This window comes from Heloderma suspectum, chromosome 4, assembly GCF_057233095.1.
Source record: "Heloderma suspectum isolate Gila_16-S chromosome 4, 16-S_ref, whole genome shotgun sequence".
Lineage (NCBI taxonomy): Eukaryota > Metazoa > Chordata > Lepidosauria > Squamata > Helodermatidae > Heloderma > Heloderma suspectum.
This window is the reverse complement of record NC_139461.1, coordinates 279,635,922-279,659,811: the sequence shown is the minus strand read 5'-3', so window position 1 is coordinate 279,659,811 and position 23,890 is coordinate 279,635,922. Positions and strand designations below refer to the sequence as shown.

Genomic DNA, 23,890 nt, shown 5'->3' with positions numbered 1-23,890 from the left:
TGTCTACCAGCCAGTCTAGATGAAGTGTGGCATCCTTTACCTTTGGATCAGGCAGGCAAGTCACTATCTCCTCTACATGCCTATCACAAACCCATCTGTGTGTATGTCTAATAATCAATTGGCCACTACTATGGTACACTACCTGGATATGTTATATGTGACAGGTGGTATAGAAATATTTTCAAATAAATGCCAGAAGCGCAATATCAGTTCCTTGGTGCAAGAGAGAGTAAGAGAAGAAGGGATCATTTCCATCTTCCTCTGAATGGTTCCCTCCTTCCCTGGGACTCTCCTTCACTGTGGCAACAGAGGAGCTGTTACACTGGAAAAAGCAATGAGGGAACTAGAATGTTACTTTATAAAAATTACAGCTGCAGGCTTTACTTGGTTATTATTGGTACTTTGATTAATCAAGGTGGGAGGGATTTTAGTTGGTGAGTGCACACAGAAGGCCATGCTATTTCATTTTTTGAGCCATACCGCAGCCTTCCCCAAACCAGCATGGGATGATATGGATCACTGCCTTGTTGTGGCGAAGGGGCTTGCGTAACTCAGTGAAGCCATAAGCTATGCCGTGCAGGGCCACCCAAGACGGACAGGTCATGGCAGAGAGTTCTGACAAAATGTGGTCCACTGGAGAAGAAAATGGCAACCCACTCCAGTATTCTTGCCAAGAAAACCCCATGGAACGTATCACAAGGCTAAAAGAGATGACGCCGAAAGATGAGCCCCTCAGGTCGGAAGGTGTCCAATATGCTACTGGGGAAGAGCAGAGGGTATTTCCAAGTAGCGCCAGAAAGAGTGAAGCGGCTGGGCCAAACCCGAAAGGACACTCAGCTGTGGATGTGTCTGGTGGTGAAAAGAAAATCCGATGCTGTAAAGAACAATATTGTTTAGGAACCTGGAATGTCAGATCAATGAATCAAGGTAAGCTGGAGGTGGTCAAACATGAGATGGCAAGATTGAACATCGACATCTTGGGAATCAGCGAACTCAAATGGACAGGCATGGGCGAATTTAATTCAGGTGACCATCATATCTACTATTGTGGCCAAGAATCCCTTAGAAGAAATGGAGTAGCACTCATAGTCAACAAAAGGGTGGGAAAAGCAGTACTGGGGTACAATCTTAAAAACGATAGAATGATCTCAGTATGAATCCAAGGCAAACCATTCAACATCACAGTAATTCAAGTCTATGCCCCAACCACTGAGGCCGAAGAAGCTGAGGTTGATCGGTTCTATGAAGACCTACAACACCTTCTAGAACTAACACCAAAAAAAGATGTCCTCTTCATCATAGGGGATTGGAATGCTAAAGTAGGAAGTCAAGAAATCACCAGGATAACAGGCAGGCATGGCCTTGGTGTACAAAATGAAGCAGGACAAAAGCTAATAGAGTTTTGCCAAGAGAACATGCTGATCATAGCAAACACTCTTTTCCAACAGCACAAGAGGCGACTCTACACATGGACGTCACCAGATGGTCAATATCGAAATCAGATTGATTATGTCCTTTGCAGCCAAAGATGGAGAAGCTCCATACAGTCAGTAAAAACAAGACCTGGAGCTGACTGTGGCTCAGATCATGAGCTGCTTCTTGCAAAATTTCGGCTTAAATTGAAGAACGTCGGGAAAACCACTAAACCGTTCAGGTATGACCTAAATCATATCCCTGATGAATATACAGTGGAGATGAGGAATAGATTTCAGGGATTAGACCTGATAGACAGAGTGCCTGAGGAACTATGGACGGAGGTCCGTAACATTGTTCAGGAGGCAGCAACGAAATCCATCGCAAAGAAAAAGAAATGCAAGAAAGCCAAGTGGCTGTCTGATGAGGCTTGACAAGTAGCTGAGGAAAGAAGGGAAGCGAAAAGCAAGGGAGAAAGGGGAAGATATACCCAACTGAATGCAGAGTTCCAGAGAATAGCAAGGAGAGACAAGAAGGCCTTCTTAAATGAACAATGCAAAGAAATCGAGGAAAACAACAGAATGGGAAAGACTAGAGATCTCTTCAAGAAAATTGGAGATCTCAAGGGAACGTTTTGTGCAAAGACGGGCATGATAAAGGACAAAGAAGGCAGGGACCTAACAGAAGCAGATGAGATTAAGAAGAGGTGGCAAGAATACACAGAAGAACTATACAGGAAAGATCTGAATGTCCCTGATAGCCATGATAGTGCGGTCACTGATCTTGAGCCGGACATCCTCGAGAGTGAAGTCAAGTGGGCCTTAGGAACCATTAGTAACAACAAAGCTAGCGGAGATGACAGTATTCCAGCCGAGCTATTTAAAATCCTAAAAGATGATGCTGTTAAAGTGCTGCATTCAATATGCCAACAAATCAGGAACACTCAACAGTGGCCACAAGACTGGAAAAGGTCAGTTTACATTCCAATTCCAAAGAAGGGCAACGCCAAAGAGTGTTCAAACTACCGCACAATTGCGCTCATTTCACATGCCAGCAAGGTGATGCTCAAAATCCTACAAGCTAGGCTTCAGCAGTATGCGAACCGAGAACTACCGGAAGTACAAGCTGGGTTTCGAAGAGGCAGAGGAACTAGAGATCAAATCGCCAACATTCGCTGCATCATGGAGAAAGCAAGAGAATTCCAGAAAAACGTCAATTTCTGCTTCATTGACTACGCTAAAGCCTTTGATTGTGTGGATCACAACAAATTGTGGCAAATTCTTAAAGTGATGGGAGTACCAGACCACCTTACCTGTCTCCTGAGAAACCTGTACGAGGGTCAAGAAGCAACAGTAAGAACCAGACATGGAACAACTGATTGGTTCAAAATTGGGAAAGGAGTACGACAAGGCTGCATATTGTCACCCTGCTTATTTAACTTATATGCAGAGTACGTCATGAGAAATGCCGGGTTGGATGAATCAGAGGTCGGAATTAAGATTGCCGGGAGAATTATCAACAACCTCCGATATGCAGACGATACCACCCTAATGGCAGAAAATGAAGAGGATCTAAAGAGCCTCTTGTTGAGGGTGAAAGAGGAGAGTGCAAAAGCTGGTTTGAAACTCAACATTAAAAAAACGAAGATCATGGCATCTGGCCCCATCACTTCCTGGCATATAGAAGGGGAAGAAATGGAAGCAGTGACAGATTTTACTTTCTTGGGCTCCAAGATTATCGCAGACGGTGACTGTAGCCATGAAATTAAAAGACGCTTGCTCCTTGGGAGGAAAGCTATGGCCAACCTAGACAGCATAGTAAGAAGCAGAGACATCACCTTGCCGACAAAGGTCCGTCTAATCAAAGCTATGGTTTTCCCAGTCGTAATGTATGGCTGTGAGAGCTGGACTATAAGGAAGGCTGAGCGCCGAAGAATTGATGCTTTCGAACTGTGGTGCTGGAGAAGACTCTTACGAGTCCCCTGGACTGCAAGGAGGTCAAATCAGTCCATCCTAAAGGAAATCAACCCTGAGTGCTCATTGGAAGGACAGATAATGAAGCTGAAGCTCCAATATTTTGGCCACCTAATGCGAAGAGAAAACTCCCTGGAAAAGACCCTGATGCTGGGAAAGACTGAAGGCCAAAGGAGAAGGGGACGGCAGAGGATGAGATGGCTAGATAGCATCACAGATGCAATGAATATGAACTTGAGCACGCTCCGGGAGAGAGCGCAGGACAGGAAGGCCTGGCGTGCTATGGTCCATGGGGTCACGAAGAGTCGGACACGACTGAACGACTGAACAACAACAACAACAATCTGAGAGCACCATGTTGGGGAAGGCTGCCATATTGGCTCTGGTGTGTTTCTGTAACACAACTTTTTCCAAAGCCACAGCACATGGCTGCTTTAAAACTTTTAGAAGAAATGAATTATTATGAATTAATATTTAATCAACTAAGGGCACAATCCTACGACCGCTAGTCAGTGGCTAGACGGCCAAAGGATAGGTTGGTTCCCAGGAACTGAGCTTGGAGCCTGTGCTCCAAGGTTGGTTCCCTGAGAACCAACCTCCACCCCCTCCCGTGCTGCCTCATAGGCAGCACAGAACAGCCCCATGCTCAGAAGAAGAGCACAGGGAAGTGAAAACGGGGCATTCCTGGGGCTGTGCCGGGGCAGGCAGAATGCTTCCTATGCATCATCTGGCGTCCGCCCGCCCTGCTCTAACTTCCCGCAGCTAGACAGCCAAAATCGGCTGTCTAGCTGTGAATGCAGGGTGCCTGAAGCACGGAGGGGACAATCCCCTCTGCGCTTCTCCTGCCCTGCATTGGATAGGCAGTCGCCTCTGAGTCTGGAGGCAGTGCCTATCCCGATAGGATTGCGCTCTCCAAAAGGTTGTGAATAAGTGGCTGGTCCTATTTAAAAAATAAATAATAAAACATCTATAGGAACCTTTCAAGCTTATACAAGTTCCAGGATATGTAACTCAAGACAGTCACACATTACTCCTGATCCATTGTGATATTCGCTAAGCATTAAAGAGCATGAGCCCCAGCCTGCGATACAGAATACAGGATGAGCAAATGGAAAGCACAGAGCTGGCCATACCGTAGGTTCACAAAACAAGATATGAACAAGCACCCATGTGTTCAGAAGCCTCTGGCTCCTTGCAATAGATGTCAGTTTTCACAGCTGCTACCAGCACTCATCCACTCAGCAGCAGTGCCACCCCTTGTTCACTTGTTCCTCTCTACTGCCACAAGCCAGGCTCTGCTGAAGGCTGAGTAGTGGTGACGCTGGAGCTTAGAAGGCCACGAGAGATATAGGATAATGGCAGTATGCCATCTGATCTACCCACCCAATGAGAACAGGAAGGAATAAAAGGGAACCCACCTTGGAGACTGAGTGTTTTCAGTCTAAATTCCATGCCATAAAGGATGACGAAACAGTGAGCCTGGTCTGGCCGGAATGAAGGATCCTCTTGATATCTGTCAAAATCGCGTGAGTTTCTTCCCAGACGAATTTCTTGGATTTCACGAATATCAACTGCAAAAGAAGAGGGAATGATCAACTGGAATGAGGAAAAACAAAGACTGAAACTAAGGTGCCTTGTGAAGGTGCCATGCTCAGTGACATAATTCCCAATATCATGGACCGATAAACACTACATTAGCTGTTGGTGCAGATGCCCCCTTCTGGAACCATGCAGTCTCTGAACAGGTTTGCTCCTAAATTGCAATGTTAAAACTATCTTTTTATCACGGCTTAACTTCTAAAAATGAGGTATTATGACTTAAGCCTACCTGGAAGAAAGCCCTCCCCCTGGAGAGCCCTTTCTCCTAAACCTTTATGCACTGGAACTGGCTCTCTGGTTACCTAGTGGAAGTGTTCTACAGATGATCAGAGACTCTATTTTGTTATTACTTCCCAAGTTCCTGGACTAACTCCTGGCATTTCAAACCAGGTACTGATGCTAAGATCACATGCACATAGATCTATTTCTTCCCCTAAGGCTGCAACTGCAAGCGTCAAGAGAGCTCATCCCAAGTTAATTTTATCATCTATATGGATTCTAAGAGGGGAACTGACAAGTAAACTCTACCCACCTTGTCTCTGACACACTAAATTATGCAAATACAAGCCAGTGTAGTAGATATGGGAGCACGCAAAAGAACATACAACAAAATGCAGCAGCCAGATTACTAACTAGGACCAGAAGTTCTGATAAAAGACCAATTCTGGCCCACTTGCATTAGCTGCCTGTATGTTTCTGAGCCTGATTCAAGGGGCTGGTTTTAACCTATAAAGCTTTACATGGCTCGGTACCGCAATACCTGATGGAACACCTCTCCCAACATGAACCTACCTGGCCACTACGATAAACGTCTGGGGCCTTCCTCTCTGAGTGCCTCCCCCGTGGGAGTCTCAGAAGGTGGCAACAAGGAAGAGGGCCTTCTCAGTGGTGGCCCCCCTAACTATGGAATGAGCTCTCCACTGAGGCCCACCTGGCGCCAACACTGTCATCTTTTTGATGCGAGGTTAAGACTGCCCTCTACTCCCAGGCATGTAATGGCATATGATGGGGCACTTATGTCAGCTGTCTTGAACAAGCCTCTTACTGAAATTGTTCACTTAAATAGTTTTTAGCTATTTAAACTGTTTGTACATTTTGTACGTTCAACAATTTTTAGACTGTGTTTGTTTATTTATTTATTATTACATTTATATCCCACCTTTTTTCCTCTTGTAAGGAACCCAAGGCGGCTTACATTATCCTCCTCTCCATTTTATCCTCACAACAACAGCCCTGTGAAGTAGGTTGGGCTGAAAAACTGTGACTGGCCTAAAGTCACCCAGATCTTCCGGCTCCCAGTCCAACACTCTCACCACTACACCACACTGGCTCATAGAATAGAATCAGAGAATAGTAGGGTTGGAAGGGGCCTACAAGGCCATCGAGTCCAACCCCCTGCTCAATGCAGGAATCCAAGTCAGAGCATCCCTGACAAATGGCTGTCCAGCCTCGTCTTGAAGGCCTCCAGTGTGGGAGAGCCCACCACCTCCCCAGGTAATTGGTTCCATTGTCGTATTGCTCTGACAGTCAGGAAGGTTTTCCTGATGTTCAGCCGGAATCTGGCTTCCTGTAACTTGAGCCCATTATTCCGTGTCCTGCACTCTGGGATGATCAAGAAGAGATCCTGGCCTTCTTCTCTGTGACAACCTTTCAAGTACTTGAAGAGTGCTATCATATCTCCCCTCAGTCTTCTCTTCTCAAGGCTAAACATGCCCAGTTCTTTCAGTCTCTCTTCAAAGGGCTTTGTTTCCAGTCCCCTGATCATCTTTGTTGCCCTCCTCTGAACCCTCTCCAGTTTGTCTGCATCCTTCTTAAAGTGTGGTGCCCAGAACTGGACACAGTACTCCAGATGAGGCCTAACCAGTGCTGAGTAGAGGGGAACTAGTACTTCCCGGGATTTGGAAGCGATGCTTCTATGAATGCAGCCCAAAAGAGCATTGGCCTTTTTTGCAGCCACATCACATTGTTGGCTCATATTCAGCTTCTGATCGACAACAATTCCAAGATCCTTCTCGCTTGTAGTGTGGTTGAGCCACGTATCCCCCATCTTGTAACTGTGCATTTGGTTTCTTTTTCCTAGGTGCAGAACTTGGTATTTGTCCCTATTAAATGTCATTCTGTTGTTTTCTGCCCAGCGCTCCAGTCTATCCAGATCACTTTGAATTTTGTTTCTGTCTTCCAAAGTATTAGCTATCCCTCCCAATTTTGTGTCATCTGCAAATTTGATCAGCATTCCCTGCACCTCCTCCTCCAAGTCATTAATAAAAATGTTGAAGAGCACTGGGCCCAGGACTGAGCCCTGCGGTACCCCACTCGTTACCTCTCCCCAGTTTGAGAAGGTCCCATTGATAAGCACTCTTGGAGTCCGATTCTGTAGCCAACTGTGGATCCACCGGATCGTTGTTTCATCTAGCCCACTTTGAGCTAGTTTGCTCATCAGGATATCATGGGGCACTTTGTCGAAAACTTTGCTGAAGTCGAGGTATATGATGTCTACAGCATTCCCACGGTCTACAAGGGAAGTTACTTGATCAAAAAATGAGATCAGATTTGTCTGGCAGGACTTGTTTTTGACAAATCCATGTTGGCTTCAAGTAATCACGGCATTGTTGTCAAGGTGCTTCCAGATGGATTGCTTTATCATCTGCTCCAGAATTTTCCCAGGGATTGATGTCAGACTGACTGGTCTGTAGTTCCCAGGTTCCTCCTTTTTACCCTTTTTGAAGATAGGGACAACGTTAGCCCCCCTCCAGTCATCTGGCACTTCCCCCGTCCTCCATGATTTCTCAAAGAGAATAGACAGCGGTTCTGAGAGTTCTTCTGCCAGTTCCTTTATGACTCTAGGATGCAGTTCATCTGGCCCTGGAGATTTGAACTCATTCAAAGTAATGAGGTGTTCCTTGACCATATGCCTGTCTATCTCAAGCTGCAAGCCTGCCCCTTCAGCCTGTACTTCGCCTTTGCCAGGGGGGTCATAGACCCTCTTTTGGGAGAAGACTGAGCCAAAGTAGGAATTGAGCACCTCTGCCTTTTCTTTGTCATCTGTTATCATTTTGCCATCCTTATTTAATAGCTGAACCACCATTTCTTTCCTCTGCCTTTTACTATGCACGTAGCTGAAGAAAGCCTTTTTGTTGTTTTTCACATCCCTTGCTAACCTCAGCTCATTCTCAGCTTTAGCCTTCCTGACGCCATCCCTGCAATTCTGTACTATCTGCCTGTACTCTTCCTTTGTTACTTGGCCTTCGTTCCACTTCCTATATGTGTCCTTTTTTGTTTTCAGGTCATCCCTAAGCTTTTTGTGAAGCCACATTGGCGTCTTCTGTTGTCTTCCACCTTTTCTTCTTGTTGGAATTGCTTGTGATTGTGCCTTGAGAATTTCCTTTTTTAAAAGCTCCCACCCATCTTGGACTCCTTTTCTCACTAGCATCGCTTGCCATGGGACCTTACTGATCATTGTTCTGAGTTTATGAAAATCAGCTTTCCTAAAATCCAGGGTACGCGTTTGACTACACTCGGCTTTTGCTTCCCTTAGAACCAAGAACTCAAGTACAACATGGTCGCTTTCCCCCAGAGTTCCTCTAACTGCTACTTTATCCACTAAGTCATCTCTGTTGGTTAGGATCAAGTCAAGGATAGCCGATCCTCTAGTTCCTTCCTCTACTTTCTGTAGAGGAAAGTACACAAGCCACACAAGTCAGGAATTTCCTGGTGGGGCCATGTTTTGCAGAATTTGTCTCCCAACAAATATCGGGGAAATTGAAGTCTCCCATTACTACTACATCATGCTTCCTTAAAACATTGGCATTTGCTTTTCAAAAGTTTCATCCTTGTCTTCTCCTTGATTGGGTGGCCGGTAGTAGACTCCGACCACCAGGTTCCTTTTATTCTTTGCTCCATTTCTTTCAACCCAGATGCTCTCCATGGGGCTACCAAGCTCCTCCTCCTGTATTTCTGTGCAGAGATATGTATTTTTCACATACAGTGCAACCCCACCTCCCTTTCTGTTCCTCTTGTTCTTTTTGAACAAGTTATATCCTTCAATTGCTGTATTCCAGTCATGAGAGTCATCCCACCAAGTCTCAGTTATACCTATCAGGTCATAATTTCCCTCTTGTATTAAGAGTTCAAGTTCGTTCTGTTTGTTTCCCATCCTCTGGGCATTAGTATATAGACATCAAAGACCATGTGCTTCATAGTCTGGCTTTCTTCCTACATGTGTCTGAAGACTATTATTGGGCGCTATCAGAGCTGTTCTCTCCATTGCAGTGCATGTGCCTATGTCCATTGTTACCCCCAACATTACATCTCCCTTCCCCGTAGGATTCAGTTTAAAGCCCTCCTGATGAAGTTCTTCATGCTGTGGCCAAACACATTCTTCCCATCCTTTGTGAGGTGCAACCCATCCCTAGCCAACAGCCCATCTTCCAGGAAGTATAGCCCGTGGTCCCAGAATCCAAATCTCTCTCGTCGGCACCACCTTCGTAGCCAGTCATTCACGCGGAGGATTTTTCGTTCCCTTTCTATCCCTCTTCTAACTACTGGAAGGATGGATGAGAAAACTATCTGGGCCCCAAAGTTCTTGAGTTTCCTTCCCAAAGCTTCAAAGTCTGACATGATCTCTTCGTAGCTCCGCTTGGCGGTATCATTTGTTCCCACATGGATGAGAAGAAAGGGATACCTGTCAGTGGACTTTATGAGTGCAGGCAACCTTTCAGTCACGTCTCTAATCTGTCCTCCCGGGAGACAACATACCTGGCGAGTCCATGGGTCTTCGCAACATACTTGGGTCTCGATCCCACGCAGCAAGGAGTCTCCCACTACTACCACTCTTCTCTTCTTCTTCTTGTAGGCCTGGGTTTCATCGCCTCTGTTTGACTGACCTTTAGCCTCTTGCTCACTCTCATGCAGGTTCCCCTGTGATTCTTCCTCTGCAGGCTGTCCTCCAGTCTCATCTGCAAGTACCTGGAATCGGTTCCACAGCTCCACTGCTTCCACTGGTGCACAGTGGCATCTAGTTCTTCTTCTCCTAACTGTCACCCTTTTCCAAGGAGTATCCTCTATTCCATTTTTCTTCACCTCAGCATTTCCCACTTCTGCCTCATCTTGCTGTTGCTCTTCAAGCTTCTGGTCTGCCCTTTGCTGCTGTAGTTCCCCCATTCTGTCCAAGAACTCTTCATGTTCTCTTATTCCCCGGAGGGTCGACAGTCGCCACTCCAGTCCACTTACTTTTTCCTCCAGCAGCGTGATCAACTTGCACTTGTTGCAGGTGTAGGCCATGTTGTTCTCAGGCAAGAAAACAAACATTGCACACACCTTGCAGGTCACCACCACTGGAGAGTCTTGTCCTTCCATAACCTCTTTTCCCTTTTTGTGTCTAGCTTTGTGATTGTTCTAGACTAGCCTGTGCCTGCTCCTCTACTCAGTAGAGGTTAAAAGCAGAGTCCCACTGGTGTGAAAGTGTGTGTTACAAGACAAAAAATGGAAAACAGTTAGTTAAAATAAAAAATAAAACTAATTAAAAAAAATGTTAGGGGCCTCCCCCTTGACCTCCCCTGCTGAACTCCCCTGGCCAACTCCTGTTTGCTCCCCCTGTTTGCTCGCTCTGGTCGCTCGCTCTCTGGGAGCTTGCCTGCTTCTGTAGTCCCTGGACCAGCTGGAGCAGCTTGCTCTGTGCTGCTCTGCTCCATTATTATTATAATGTTGTAACGCTGGAGAATGTTTGAATGTTGCAGTTTGCATTTTTTCTGTGTGTGAATTGCTGTGAACTGCCCAAAGACCTTCGGCAATTGGGCAGTACAGAAATGAAATAAATCATAATGAAAAATAACAATTCAAGGGAAATGATGCACCATAAAAGCTAGCCAAACCCGCATTTAAAAAAAAAAAAAAAATAGCCTGTAGTGCAGACACAGCCTAATATTCATGCATATCTTCAAAAGGTCACTCCCAATTAAAGATGTAGCCTAAATTTTGTCCCACTCCTAAAAAAACAAAACTATCTTGCTAGTCCTGTACTGGTTCCACAAAGCTCTGCCTGCATTCCAGTCAATTCTAGATTGCTCAGTGGGTCTACCTGGGATCACTAGAAGTCACTGTGGTGCATTCCCAAACTGGTAGAAAAAGAATGTATTCACACCAACAAAAGGGGAAATGCAGTAGACACTTTTTAAAAGGTTGCTCAGGAGCAAATGAGAATGGGCAAAGTAGAGAAACAAATACCCTTTCCTTAGGAATCAATATGTACTTGGGGATTGGCTTCCTCAGCAAACATTTTCATCTCACAGTAAGTCTAGTGCGCTTCTCATTTATTATTGGGACTAAATAAATAGTAAAATTACTACAATTTTAACTGATCGTTCAAATAACTGCATACCACACGCATGTAGGTCTTTGTTTAGTTCTAGCCATTGGTAAAGGGCTCCACTTATTGCTTCCTAGAGGTATATGCGTAGACTCACACTTGGCACAGCAACTGTAAGGTCAAATGTAATATGTCCCCACCCCAAGATGACTGTGTTTACTCAGATCTAGCAAGGGAAAAGGCTTAGAGGAGGTTGAAGTCTTGTGCAGAAAAAGGGTCAGAGGCAGGAAGGAGAGAGGAACAGAAAAGGACAGCACAATGTCCTGTTCTAGCATGGAACAATTTAACCACCTTTTCCTTCCCACAGAGGATTCCATTTCCTCTCAGCATTGCTGAACTTTCAAACGTCATCCCCAGCTTCTCCACCACCTGGAGTGAGACCATACACTGGAGAACCTTTCAGTTCTAAGGGCCCATGGAACAGAGATCCACCTGTCCCTTACTGGCTCACAGAAGACACCTCGCTGGGAACAGCCATATCTTGTTTCGAGCAGAATTCAAAAGCAGCCTGAAGACTTATCAGGACAAACACTCTTTAGTGATAAAGATGATGGCAATTACCGAAGTGGAAGCTTACACAGGTGTAAAAAAGGTAGAGGAGAGACAATTTGTGTCATTCTCCCACTGCTAGTGAAAGTTCACATAATTTTCTTTAACAGACAAATAAACAAACAGGTCAACATGCTTCCCGGAAAATGATTCTGAAAACCCTCAATGGAATCAATTAATGGCATTTGTGACTCCCTGTCTTCTAGACACGAGACATTTCTGAGCAGGACAGGGTAATACCCCTTACAGAGAAGTGATGTAATATAGCTCAGCCCTTATACATCATTGTGCTTTTTAATCCACAGTCTTATAAGCATATTACAGCTGGTCAGGGTATTCTGTTGATTTTATTTTTAAATCTGCCTCTGAAAAGAGAAGCAGCTTTGGAAATGACACTACCAGAGGCAGGAGACAAGCATCTATCTGACCCCTGATCTAATCAAACAGTTAAGGCAAAAGGAACAGCAAAGAAGAGAAGCAGCAGTGACAGAAAGGCATGTGATTATAAATCATCTTATCCATGGTGTTGAGAGGGTTTTACCCTTAAAGGTCAACTACACACAATTTTTAAATAAACAAATAAATAAATCTTTTTTTTTAACCCTTTCCATTTTGTGGATCCAACATTTTTCCTAGTTTATTCTACACCTTACTTTTTAATAACAGCATCACTCCAACCCATTCAGCCCAGCACCAAAAAGAACATTTTGCTTCTAAAGGCACACAAAATGAATCATATGTAGAAAACAAGGTTTAGAACTACACATACTAGAATGAAACACTTTTTTAAAAAGCTGAAAAAAACACAGATTTTGCACCTGATGGCGCAAGTTTTAACACACAGTTGAACTGGCCACAATCTGAGGTTTGCTGTTGAACTGAGGTGCAATCTGACATTTGCTTGCCATGTGAAGGTTACAGTTAATTCTGAGCTCATATATCCAGTAGCAGATTGTTCATTAGAGCTAACCCAAACATTCTGCATTCAAATATTGCAAGGATGGGAAACTTGTGGCCCTCTAGAAGTTTCGGTCTACAACTCCCATGATCCCTCACCATTGGCTTTGCTGGCTAAGGCTGATGGAAGTTGTGTGCCAAAACATCTGGAGGGCCATAAGTTGCCCACCTCCGAAATATTGAGATAAACAAGAAAGAAGCCCACATAAAAAAACACCCCAAACTCTAATCACTGGAGTGAGTAGAAAGCTGCCAACACATATTATAGCCTTCCTCTCCATCCCACCCCAACCACCTTTATAGCTCTACATGAGAACTGTAGGAGGGATTTAGGAAGCTGCCCAGCAAATGTAATACCAAAAACAGTTTCCTGGATTCCTTTGGAGAACATCTACGTATCCACTTCATACCTTCCTAAAGCTCTCAAAGGGAGCTGAGCAAATTGCAGCAAGGTTACAGAGGCCCACTACATCCTAATATTCAGGTAAGTGTAGCTTCTCGTGGCCTTATTCAGGGACCCCGAGGCTGTCCAGTCCCTTTGCAGATCTTTGGTGGAAAGCCAGAGGCTCCATAAAGTACTGATAGAACTGGAGTAGTAGAAATAGTGCCAGGAAACACCCAGCATGAAATACCCTTTCTGATCCAACAGCTAAATGAAGCTGAACCCCTGCCAACTACTATTCAGAAACTCAGCCCCCCCTCCTTTGTTCCACCCTGTCCACTCCCTGCCAAATAACTGTTTGGCAGAATTTCATATTTATATAGATGCGCACCGCCCCAGCAGCACCACAGGCATTCTGCTGAACCAGACCCATTCCTGGTCGTTCTGGGAACCCTTATAACATAACTCAGCGATTGCTAATACATTTTTTGAAATAGCAGTTTGATTAGAATCAGATTCTAGAAGAGCCAGAACTTCCGATTCCATTTTTTTTTTTTTTTGGGGGGGGGGGGGCAGAATTGTCTAAAGGGCAGAAACTACTATATGATTTTAAACATTACAAGTGAAAATACATTACATTAAACATCTTTACATTAAAGTGTTCACCATTTACTCAGACAGAAAGTATACTATACTATCTACTTTTCTATTCTGGAACATCAGGGCATTAACACAAACACACACACACACCACCACCACCACACAAGTTGCCTTTATCTTTCCAGTCTTCCCTATATATATAGCTAATTAAAATGTGTTTCATCGATAAAATAGTTCTGATGGAGAACTTAGAGTGATACAAAATAATGTGACTGAGAAGAGACAGACTGCTTCAAAGAAAAAGGTGGTATAAAGGGGCAGCAGGGAAAGAGATCACTGTACATCTGATATCCAGTTAATCAAACCCAATAACATTTTATTTATCTACCATGCAACGTTCTTGACACAAACAGCTTATCTTCCTTCTTTGTTAGCTCTTCCCACCCAGTTCCCAAATTTGCCACTGTGTCTATACATGGCAGAAGATCTGGCACAACAGTTTGGGGTTAGTAGAAACCACTTCCTTGCACCTTGTGCTAGAAGCAGACTTAATTGCTTTGCTGCCACGCTTGTGGTTCGAGCTTCCTTTCCTCCCACCTCATTTCATAGCAGAAAAGGAGTTTCTGAGTATTAAACAAGGACACTAAGAACAGTTCTACTTTAACTACATGTCCCAGGGCATAGTCTGAAGGCACATGAGGCAGCCACCTTGAAGCTAAGCAGGTGTGGGTCTGGTCAGTCCTTGGAGGGGGGACCACCTGGGAACCAGATGTAGCCACCTTGAGGTTCCACAATGGAAGAAAGGTGGGATATAAATGTAATAAATAAACAAACTACATAATCAGGTCAATTACTTTCCCTCTTGAACACTGGGAGGCTTTATCACTGAGCTCCACATGCATGGGAAGTAGGAAACTATTTTCTCTCAGGACCATTCATATTCTCCACCCAGAACATTCAGGTTCTTAGGGTTGCCAGGCTGCATTCAAAGGAGCATTCACCTTTAAAACGCAGCAATCGAGCAGGAGATGAGATAGCCACAGCTACTGCCAGCCATTTCCTCTAGTTCCCCCCCCCTCGCCCCCATCCTTGCAGTACAGCAAATGTGAAATGGAAGGCTGCTCCCTACTGAAGGTAGCTCTCTACTGTGAGGAAGGGAAGAAGGGCAGACAAAAGAACCAGGGAAGTAATCACTTTGCCTCATTGGTCTGATCTGTACATAATAGAGGTTGTTACTGTGTTTGAACCCATTCCCACAAACAAACCATGATTTGTTAACCAGTTATAAACCACAAATAGAACCTGTGGTTTGTTGTTGGCTTATGAGGTCTGGCTTGTTTAAACCATGGGTTGTCGTGATCTCTGAACCCAGAACATGGCTTAGACCTGGTTTGTTTTGCGCTGCTGTCCACCCTGAAACAGAGGTGCCCAGCAAGAGCAGTCAGAACATGAATCCACCCTGAAGGCTGGAAAAAGGGGCAGGAGAGAAACAAACCAGAAATAGGGAAAACAAGCTGTGGTTTGTTTGCTCGTCTGCAAGACAATTCACGGCTAAAGCAACAAACCATGGCTAACATAAACCATGACTCAGCATGATATGTGTGAACGCAGCCTCTGTTTCCAGGTTGCCAATTGGCAACCCTACAAACGCTGTACCACAACACATTCAATATTCCTGCATTAAGAAAATTCAAATAATGCTCAAAATAGGAAGCAATTGCTTGGGGAGGGGGGAGATACAAATGAGGACAGGGGTCCTGCACCGTTAACAGTTATATTGAAGAAGGAATCTCAACAAGTGTAACTTATCATGCAAGGTCCACCTACTGAAACACCCTCTTCTATTCAACTATTAAAGATGCAGGAGACCTGCCCTCTTTTGAATCCGGCCATCCTAAACCAGTGATGTAGGATGGAATTTTGTCCAGTGCTTTATTTTTCTGAGGAAAATTTTCCGTTTCATAAGTTCATTAGTAAAAACGAATGTGTGCCAACCACAAATACAATATGAGACAAGCTTGGCAGTTTGAATATTGCAATTAATGTTTTTCAGGTGATTATCTCTAGCATACATATATATCATTAAAGTATATGTATCTGTCACAGTGAAATGGAACTAATAAATAAATAGTGACAGCAAAACTGAAGGTGCCCCAACAATCAGTAGAAGAGAGCTGAACTCTGCTGAAATTGATGAGTGGTTGTCAGCCTATCACGCACAGTTCTTTTGTTGCTAAAATTAATTAGCGTATCAATAGTTTTCAGTACCTTTGGTTTTTTCCCTTAAATTTAAACAATGTAAGGGAGGTGCATGCTATTGCCTTTACATTTTTACATGTATTTCAATAAAAAATGCTACATAATATAACATTTAAATCACATTAAGTGTGCTTTATTTTTTTCCTCAAATACTTCAGGTCAAATACTTGTGGTGTACTGGGACCAAAAAAATAATATGGGGTACTCTTTTTTAGCTAAATACAAGTAAGCGACACATGCTCAACTAGATCTCTAAGGCATCAGAACATTTTCCAATGCCAACTGATCTTTTCCTATGCAAATGAACGAAATTTACATTGGAAAATTTTCCAGTACAAACTGAACAACTACCTTGAGTCCCAGTATAGCTGCCTTGAGTCCCAGTATTGGGAAAAAGGCGGGATATAAATAAATATAACAACAACAACAACAACATTTTCTGATACAATTTTTCCTATGCAAATAGCCCTAAGCAAATTAGAGCGCAGGACAGGAAGGCCTGGCATGCTATGGTCCATGGGGTCACGAAGAGTCGGACACGACTTAACGACTGAACAACAAAATTAACTTAATTTGTATTGGAAACTTTTCCAATTCAAAATTTTCCAGAAACTCACATCACTGCCCAAAACTCTTTAACCCAGCAGGCTACCTGTATTTATGCTTATCAGTGAAGACGTGAGTAGCCCCAACAGCGAAGGAATGCCTCTTACTATGCTTTGTGAGATGCCCATCGAATGGCATCACAATATGACCCAGAAGAGGACAGCAGCACAGCAAATCTATCAGTTTTACTAGCCTAGGCTCTCTGAGCCTATATCCCTAGTGTATATTACCATGTCGCAGAAAGTCATCCACAAGAGTTGTACAATCCATTTAAAAGAAAACAACCTCAAATGCTCCAGCCAAGGAACAAAGATTTTGTTGTAGAATTTATGCATGTTATCTTAATTTGCCTGTTTGAATAATCTTGGTTTAGGGAACATTTTGCTTTGTTTGTTTACTTTGTTTTTGCTTTTACTGAGCTATTTGGAATTCTTTGTTCAGTTTTTGGATTTGGGAAAGAGTGGCAGGGCTCAAGACAATCCAGAGGGCAACAAGTCTGAGGAGACATTTGGCTGGTTGTGGGTGGGAGTTGCATAACAGCTGACCTAGGAACGAAACTGAAACCCACACTGAGTTGAAAGGGAGTGTTTCTCTAATGGAAGGCTAAACACCCACACTTTTTTGTTCTCTTACAGTTAGAAACTTGCACATTAAAGAAGATGGGGTGGGGAGAGAACTCAGATTGTCAGGATTATTTATTTATTTACTTACTTACTTATTTATTATATTTCCATACTGCCCAATCGCTGACGCTCTCGGGGCGGTTCACACCCAGCTCTCTGGGTGGTTTACATCCTACCCAACATTGCCAGACCAGAGCTCTCGTCACCTGACCCCTTCCTGCAGTGCCTCAATAAAAACCTAGAAGGAAGAGGAGTTCAAGAGGGATGGGAGTTCCTAAAAAAGGAGATACTAAAGGCGCAATCAGAAACAATCCCCATGAGGGGAAAAATGGATGACAACAGAAGAAGCCAATGTGGCTACACAAAAAGCTTAGTGATGGTCTGAAAATAAAAAGTACACATATATGAGGGGGAAGGAGGGACAGGGACAGGCAGACAACCTGAAATTGCAGAGATGGTGTCAGATAGGCTAAAGCACTGAATGAGCTGAGGTTGGCGAGGGATGCTAAGAATAACAAAGCAGGCTTCTTCAGACGTGTTAAAAGTAAAAGGAAGACAAAAGTAATGGTAGACCAGCATCGCAGCGACGATGGCAAAATGCTGACAGGTGACAAAGCTGCTCAACTCCTATTTTGGTTCAGTCTTCTCCAAAAGAAGGATCTGTTCTCATCTGTCATATGTGACTAACAGGCGAAAGGGGTAGGAGTGCAGTTTGATGTTGACAGAGACATGGTCAGAGAATATCTAAGCACCTCGAACGAGTTCAGGTCCCCTGGTCCAGATGAATCACATCCTAGGGTGTTGAAGGAGCTACCAGATGGAGTCTCAGAACTTCTATCTATTATCTTTGAGAAATCCTGGAGAACGGGTGAAGTACCAGAGAAGGGAAAATGTTGTCCCTATCTTCAAAAAGGAAGATCCAGGGAATTATAAACCAGTCAGTCTGTCATCAATAGCTGGGAAGATTCTAGAGCAGATTATAAAGTGCTCTACTTGTATGCTCCTTGATACTAGTGCAGTGATCACTAGAAACAAGCATGGATTTGTCAAGAACAAATCCTACCAGACTAATTTTATTTCATTTTTTGATTAGGTAACTTCCTTAGCAGTTCTTGGAAGTGCTGTGGACATAATATATCTTGACTTCAGTAAACATTTGACAACGTACGTACCCCATGATATCCTGATTAGCAAGCTAATTAAGTATGGATTGGATGGCATTACTACTAGGTGGATGCACAGCTGGCTGGAGAACCGTAATCAAAGAGTGCTTGTCAATGGTTCTTCATCAAACTGGAGGGAGAGATTGAGTGGGGTGCTGTAGGGCTCAGTCCTGGGCCCTGTACTATTCAACACTTTTATTAATGACTTGGAGGAAGAGGTGGGGGAAATGCTTATCAAATTTGCAGATGATACAAAATTAGGTGGAATAGCTAATACCTTAGAAGACAGAAACAACATTCAAAATGATCTTGATAGGTTAGCAGACTGGGCAGAAAATAATAGAAAGCAATTTAACAGAGACAAGTGCAAAGTTCTTCATTTAGGAAAAAGAAATCAAAAGCACAGGTATAAGATGGGGGATACCTGGCTTGGCAATAGTATGTGAAAAGGATCTTGGAGCTGTAGTTGATGATCAGGGGACTAGAACCTAAGTCCTGTGAGGAGAAATTGAAGAAACTGCATATGTTTAGCCTTAAGAAGAGACTGAGGGGGAATATGATATCACTTTTCAATTACCTAACAGATTGTCACACAGAAGAGGGTCACAACCTGTTCTCTTATCATCTAGGACTGTAGAACACAAAATAACAGGCTTAAGTTACAGGAAGACAGATGTTGGTTGAACATCAGGAAAACTTCCTAATCGTCAGAGCAGTCAGACAATGGAAACAACTGCCTAGGAAGGTTGGTGGGCTCTCCATTGCTGGGGGTATTTAAGTAGAGGCTGGACAGCCATCTGTCAAGGATGCTTTAGTTGCGTTCTGCATTGGAGATCTTGCATTGAACAAGGGGTTGAACTAGATGACCTCCAAGATCTCTTCCAGCTCTTACTTGTTACTTTCATGTAAGCGTCATGGCCCCCATTCAGACTGGGACCATGGTGCTCTGGGAGGGTAGGGTTAAACCTTCTCACCTCACCCAGCTCTCCACCCCCCGAGAGGGGGTTAAAACTGAATTAGCGTGCACATGCAAACACAAGAGTAAAAGGAAAGTTTCCGCTACATATCACGTAATTAGCACAACATGGCTCTAAATTTCCCACTTTCCCCCCAAAGCAGAACCTTCTTCAGTGTGAAGTCTAGAGCTTTTTCCTTCTGCTTTGTGCTTTCTAGAGTAGCAGTAGATATCTGAGGCCAAGCCAAAATGCCTCCCCCGACATCATCACGCTTTTTGTGTATTGTGAAGTGGAGGGTGGCATTTTGGCTGCAAAGCCAGCAGGGCCCTCCCAGGTGTCTCATAGCTGGGACTGTCATGAAGCCAACAAGAGGGAGGACGGTGCTTCCTGGCACCACTTTGCAGCCTGTTGGTAAGACAAAAATGGCAGGCACCTGCTACCAGGACTCCCAGAAGCACCACAACCACCAGGACCACAAAATAGCCCTGATTTGAATTGCAGCTGTGCATGCCTATATGAGAGTAACATGTAAGAGACGCCTCACCTACATGCAACATGATTAGCATATCAAGTAGTTCAGTTCCTTTCATGAAGAGAACATGTGTATACAGCACCAAAGCCTGTTATTTCTGAATAAGGTCACTAATGGACTTAGCTTTCTGTCCATAAGATGGCCTTAATTGCACCTTAAACTTGCCCTTGTTCCTCATCCCAGGTTACTGTATGCTCCTTGGTGGATTCTATCTACTTCTTCCTATCCTGGCCCATGTGCTCAATCCTTTCCATCTGCCTAGGTCTGCCACTGGATGCAAAAACAAAGATTATGATAAAACAAATGCAAACATCCTATTTCCCCTCCTAGGTTTATGCAAGTCACAAGCAAACACAAAATGCCTCGCCAAAGCTAGCCACCCTCCCAAAGGTAAACAGGAAGCCATTCCAGAGTGGAAGTCCTCTTCGTCTCCAGGCTTTATGGAACTCCCCCTTGCCTTGAGCACAGCAATGCTCTTGTTCCAGCAACAATGATTACTTTAGCCCGGGCCAGAGGTTACCGATCCCACGCACTGGGGCTTGGTTACATAAACATCCATTCTCCCTTGTCAGTGAATCATAGTTGGGTGGAATGCAACTTGAGCAGCTGGAAGAAGATGGCTGGCAGGAGGGAAAACACAGTAGCATGGGAGTGATAATTTGTTCCTGTGGCCCAGGGATGAGATTGAAAATAGGCCTCAAAGGGCGACAGACGGATGACATAATATGAGAACATTACAGAGGCCTAGAAATGTACAACGAGAAAAGGGCACATAGTCACAGCTAGAAAGCACATCGTAATATTATTCAAACAACATTATCAGACTGGATTTGTCTCTCAAATGACACTTTAGAGCCCATATTAGCGGCCTCATACTTATCACAATATTATGCCTCTACAATAGACAGGTAGCTACCTAACCGAAGTATGAATGTCTAGTTCTTTCTCCAACTTGTGTCGTAACAATTTTTTCAGTTATTGCCAGTAAGAACAGCTAAGAGATTTACACAAATCCTTCTTTTAAGGGAATAAAAGTCACCCGCTCACTCATCACGGCAGGAGGTGGTGTGCCTAGCCAACTTCCGACTCTGAGGAGAATTTCCTCAGCCCTGCTCCAGAAATACTGAAGCTACATTCAGTAATGTGGCATGGCATGAGACAGGCCTTGTCCTTATAAACTATTAGAAAACAGTTACCCTCTTGGGGATATTTGCATCAATACAAAGATTACTCTTGACATAACCATGGCTGGTATTTTGTTTTTGTTTCTGTCAATGTAGCAGATCGTCATCTTGAGGATGGGGTATAAAGAAAGCACAGCTGAAGTATGGTAAAACAACAAGGGGATAAAGTGGTAACATGGGAAATGGAGCAGACTCTTCCTCTGAGGCCTATCAGAGAAACCAAGCACTACCATAGCTTTGGCAGAGAAGAGGGGAATTCCTGCAAAACGCATTATCAAGTTCCAGAAGCATAGCTGTGTAGGGCCAAAATGGACATTACTTTAAAACTGTATCTAGCAGCTATGTTTTTTGCTGTTGTTCTAATTTTTACTTTAGGGTAGGCACAGTGTGCCAAATCTGGATTGGGACCCTAGCATATTTCTAATTTTAAGATCCAGATTGGGGGCCCTGTGTCTACTCTGGAGTAAAAATGAAAAAAGGCATAGCGGCTAGATATGGGTTTATAGTAATGTTGTTTTGGCCCTGAGCCTGTTACAGCAAAAACAACAAGGAGTCTACAGGCACCTTAAAAGACTAACAAATGTATCGTAGCAAATGCTTTCATGAGCCAGAACCCACTGTATATATCTGATCTAGTATGTGTGTACAGAGAAGAAGGGAGAGGTGTTTAAAAAACAAAACAAAACGAGATTACTACGCAGAGCACCAATGAAAGTGAGATCCAGTCAAAAGTTAAAAGATCCACTCGGAGTGTAATCCATTCCCAGCATTAAAAATAGTAACACGCAAACTAATGGGAGAGCATTTCTTGGGATATTCTGTAAAGACCTGAGAACTCCCACAAAAATATTTCAAAGGAAGACTCCAGCATTAAAATGCAAAGCTGGGTTTCCTAGCAACTTTACCATTAGCCCCCTTCAAGCATTTGGCTGAAACATAAAGCCCATAAGTGTACAGAGAGGTGTAGGGTATATGTGTGTGCATCCAAGCCCTGCTCTATGTCCCGGCAGGCGTGGGCTCCGCTTTAGGCCTTCAGCATGAAGGTCTGTAGAGGGTTTCTAAGTGTGTTTGACAGAATGTGCTTAGAAGCATCTGCACAACTGGAAACCCTGATAAGGCAGAGTTCCTGATCATGCAGAGGCTTCTAAGGGTCTTCAGCCAAACATACTTAGAACCTCTTTTCAGTCCTGTGTGCTGAATGCATAAAGGTTTGAAGAGGAGCCTGCGTGTTGGGAGCAAGGTTGTGTGCACATTGCCACCACCCATTACACACTTTTAGCCTTTGCTCATTGAGAAGAACATGTGAATAGAGCCCCCGATCCAGACTGGGCCCTAGTGTGGGGGTAAGGGGGCTTCTAAGATCTGGAATGCCTACTGTGCCTACTCTGAAGTAAAAAATGGATAGAAATCATAGCTGCTAGTCTAGGGGTAGGCAACATGGTGCCCCTGGGCAACAGTGCACCCTTGGACATCTTTCTTGGCACACACTAAGGTGCCCTATCTTATACATGTCCTTTGCCATGACTCCTAGGACATGATGCTGCCCAGGACAGTTTGTCAAATTGCCAAATGTGCCCACAGACAAAAACATTTGCCTACCCCTGTGAGTGTTTGGCCTCAGGTCTTGCTTGTGATCAATAAGGGAAGTCGAAGTGCAAAACAATTGCCTTTTATTATACAAACTACAGTCAAGTCAGCAATGCCTCAGGTTAGAGTCAGAATCCAGGAACAGCAGTGAAATACTAAGTCTCTAGACAGCTTCGCATCACACAGGACCGCTTAGGCTACAAGCAACTCCCTTGAGTTAATGCACTATGTGAGACAGTTACAATGAAACTGGTGCATGTTGGCTTCTTCGACAACCTGAGTGGCTGGTTAAACCCCTCCCTTAGGCTGGGTTTTTCCACAGAGACCTTCCTTGCATGGCCAGCCTTTTAGAACACCTCATGAATGGATGTTGCTCGTTTCGTCTAGCCCAACACCTCACTCTGAGATCTCTTATTTCTAACTCCTCCTCCTCCTCAAGCTCTGGCATTCCCATGGGGATGGGGGCCCTGGCTGGCTACTTCCCAGCTGATTAGTTTGCACCTAAACAATCTCCACTCTAGGACTGTTAGCCTCCTGCAACCTTGGTGCTCCAGCCAACCCTTCTCCCTCTTCCCCGTCTGAACCTGAATCTATTTCCACATCTTCTCAGGGTACCTCTGTAGAGGTGCTGGGCCTAGGGATGCTGGAGAATTCTAAGAAGGAGTAAAATGCATTTGGATTTCTCAGAATCCAACCTGCAGAATTTGCTGCAGACCAACTTCCTCAGACTGTGCAGAGTCTGTGGACTTTCAGATTTATTTATTTTTTACTTTCCCAAAATTTATGCAAATTTATTCATAGGAAAATACGCATGTTTCTACTGAGACATATGCCATGCTAGAAAATAGTTGAATAGAATGGGAAACAGACAATACAGTAAATGTTACTTACTGACATAAATTACGTAAATTGTTGCAAACCCCTTTACGGAATTATTTGCGTATTTTTCTGCATACCGGGGGGTGGAGGTGGGCGGACAATCAAATCCGCCTGTGAATGGTCACTGAAATAAACAGCACAGCACAATCCACAAAACACACGCAGGATAGATTTCACAAAATCCAGACATCCTTAGCTGGGCCCAATTTTCTGGGCCAGAAAAGATTTTGCAGTTTTTATTTTAACGGGGGGTTGGTAGCATCT

General features: G+C 44.0%; 1 protein-coding gene across 2 annotated transcripts in view; it reads right to left on the bottom strand.

Annotated features, from left to right (window-relative positions):
• Window positions 1-23,890, bottom strand: part of PLCG1 (phospholipase C gamma 1) — a 122,809-nt gene that overhangs the window by 63,182 nt on the left and 35,737 nt on the right. For both annotated transcript variants that reach the window (XM_084853959.1, XM_084853960.1), the window contains exon 2: window positions 4,805-4,957. In XM_084853959.1, the coding sequence (XP_084710085.1) occupies window positions 4,805-4,957 (153 nt within the window). The remainder of the gene's footprint in view (window positions 1-4,804; window positions 4,958-23,890) is intronic.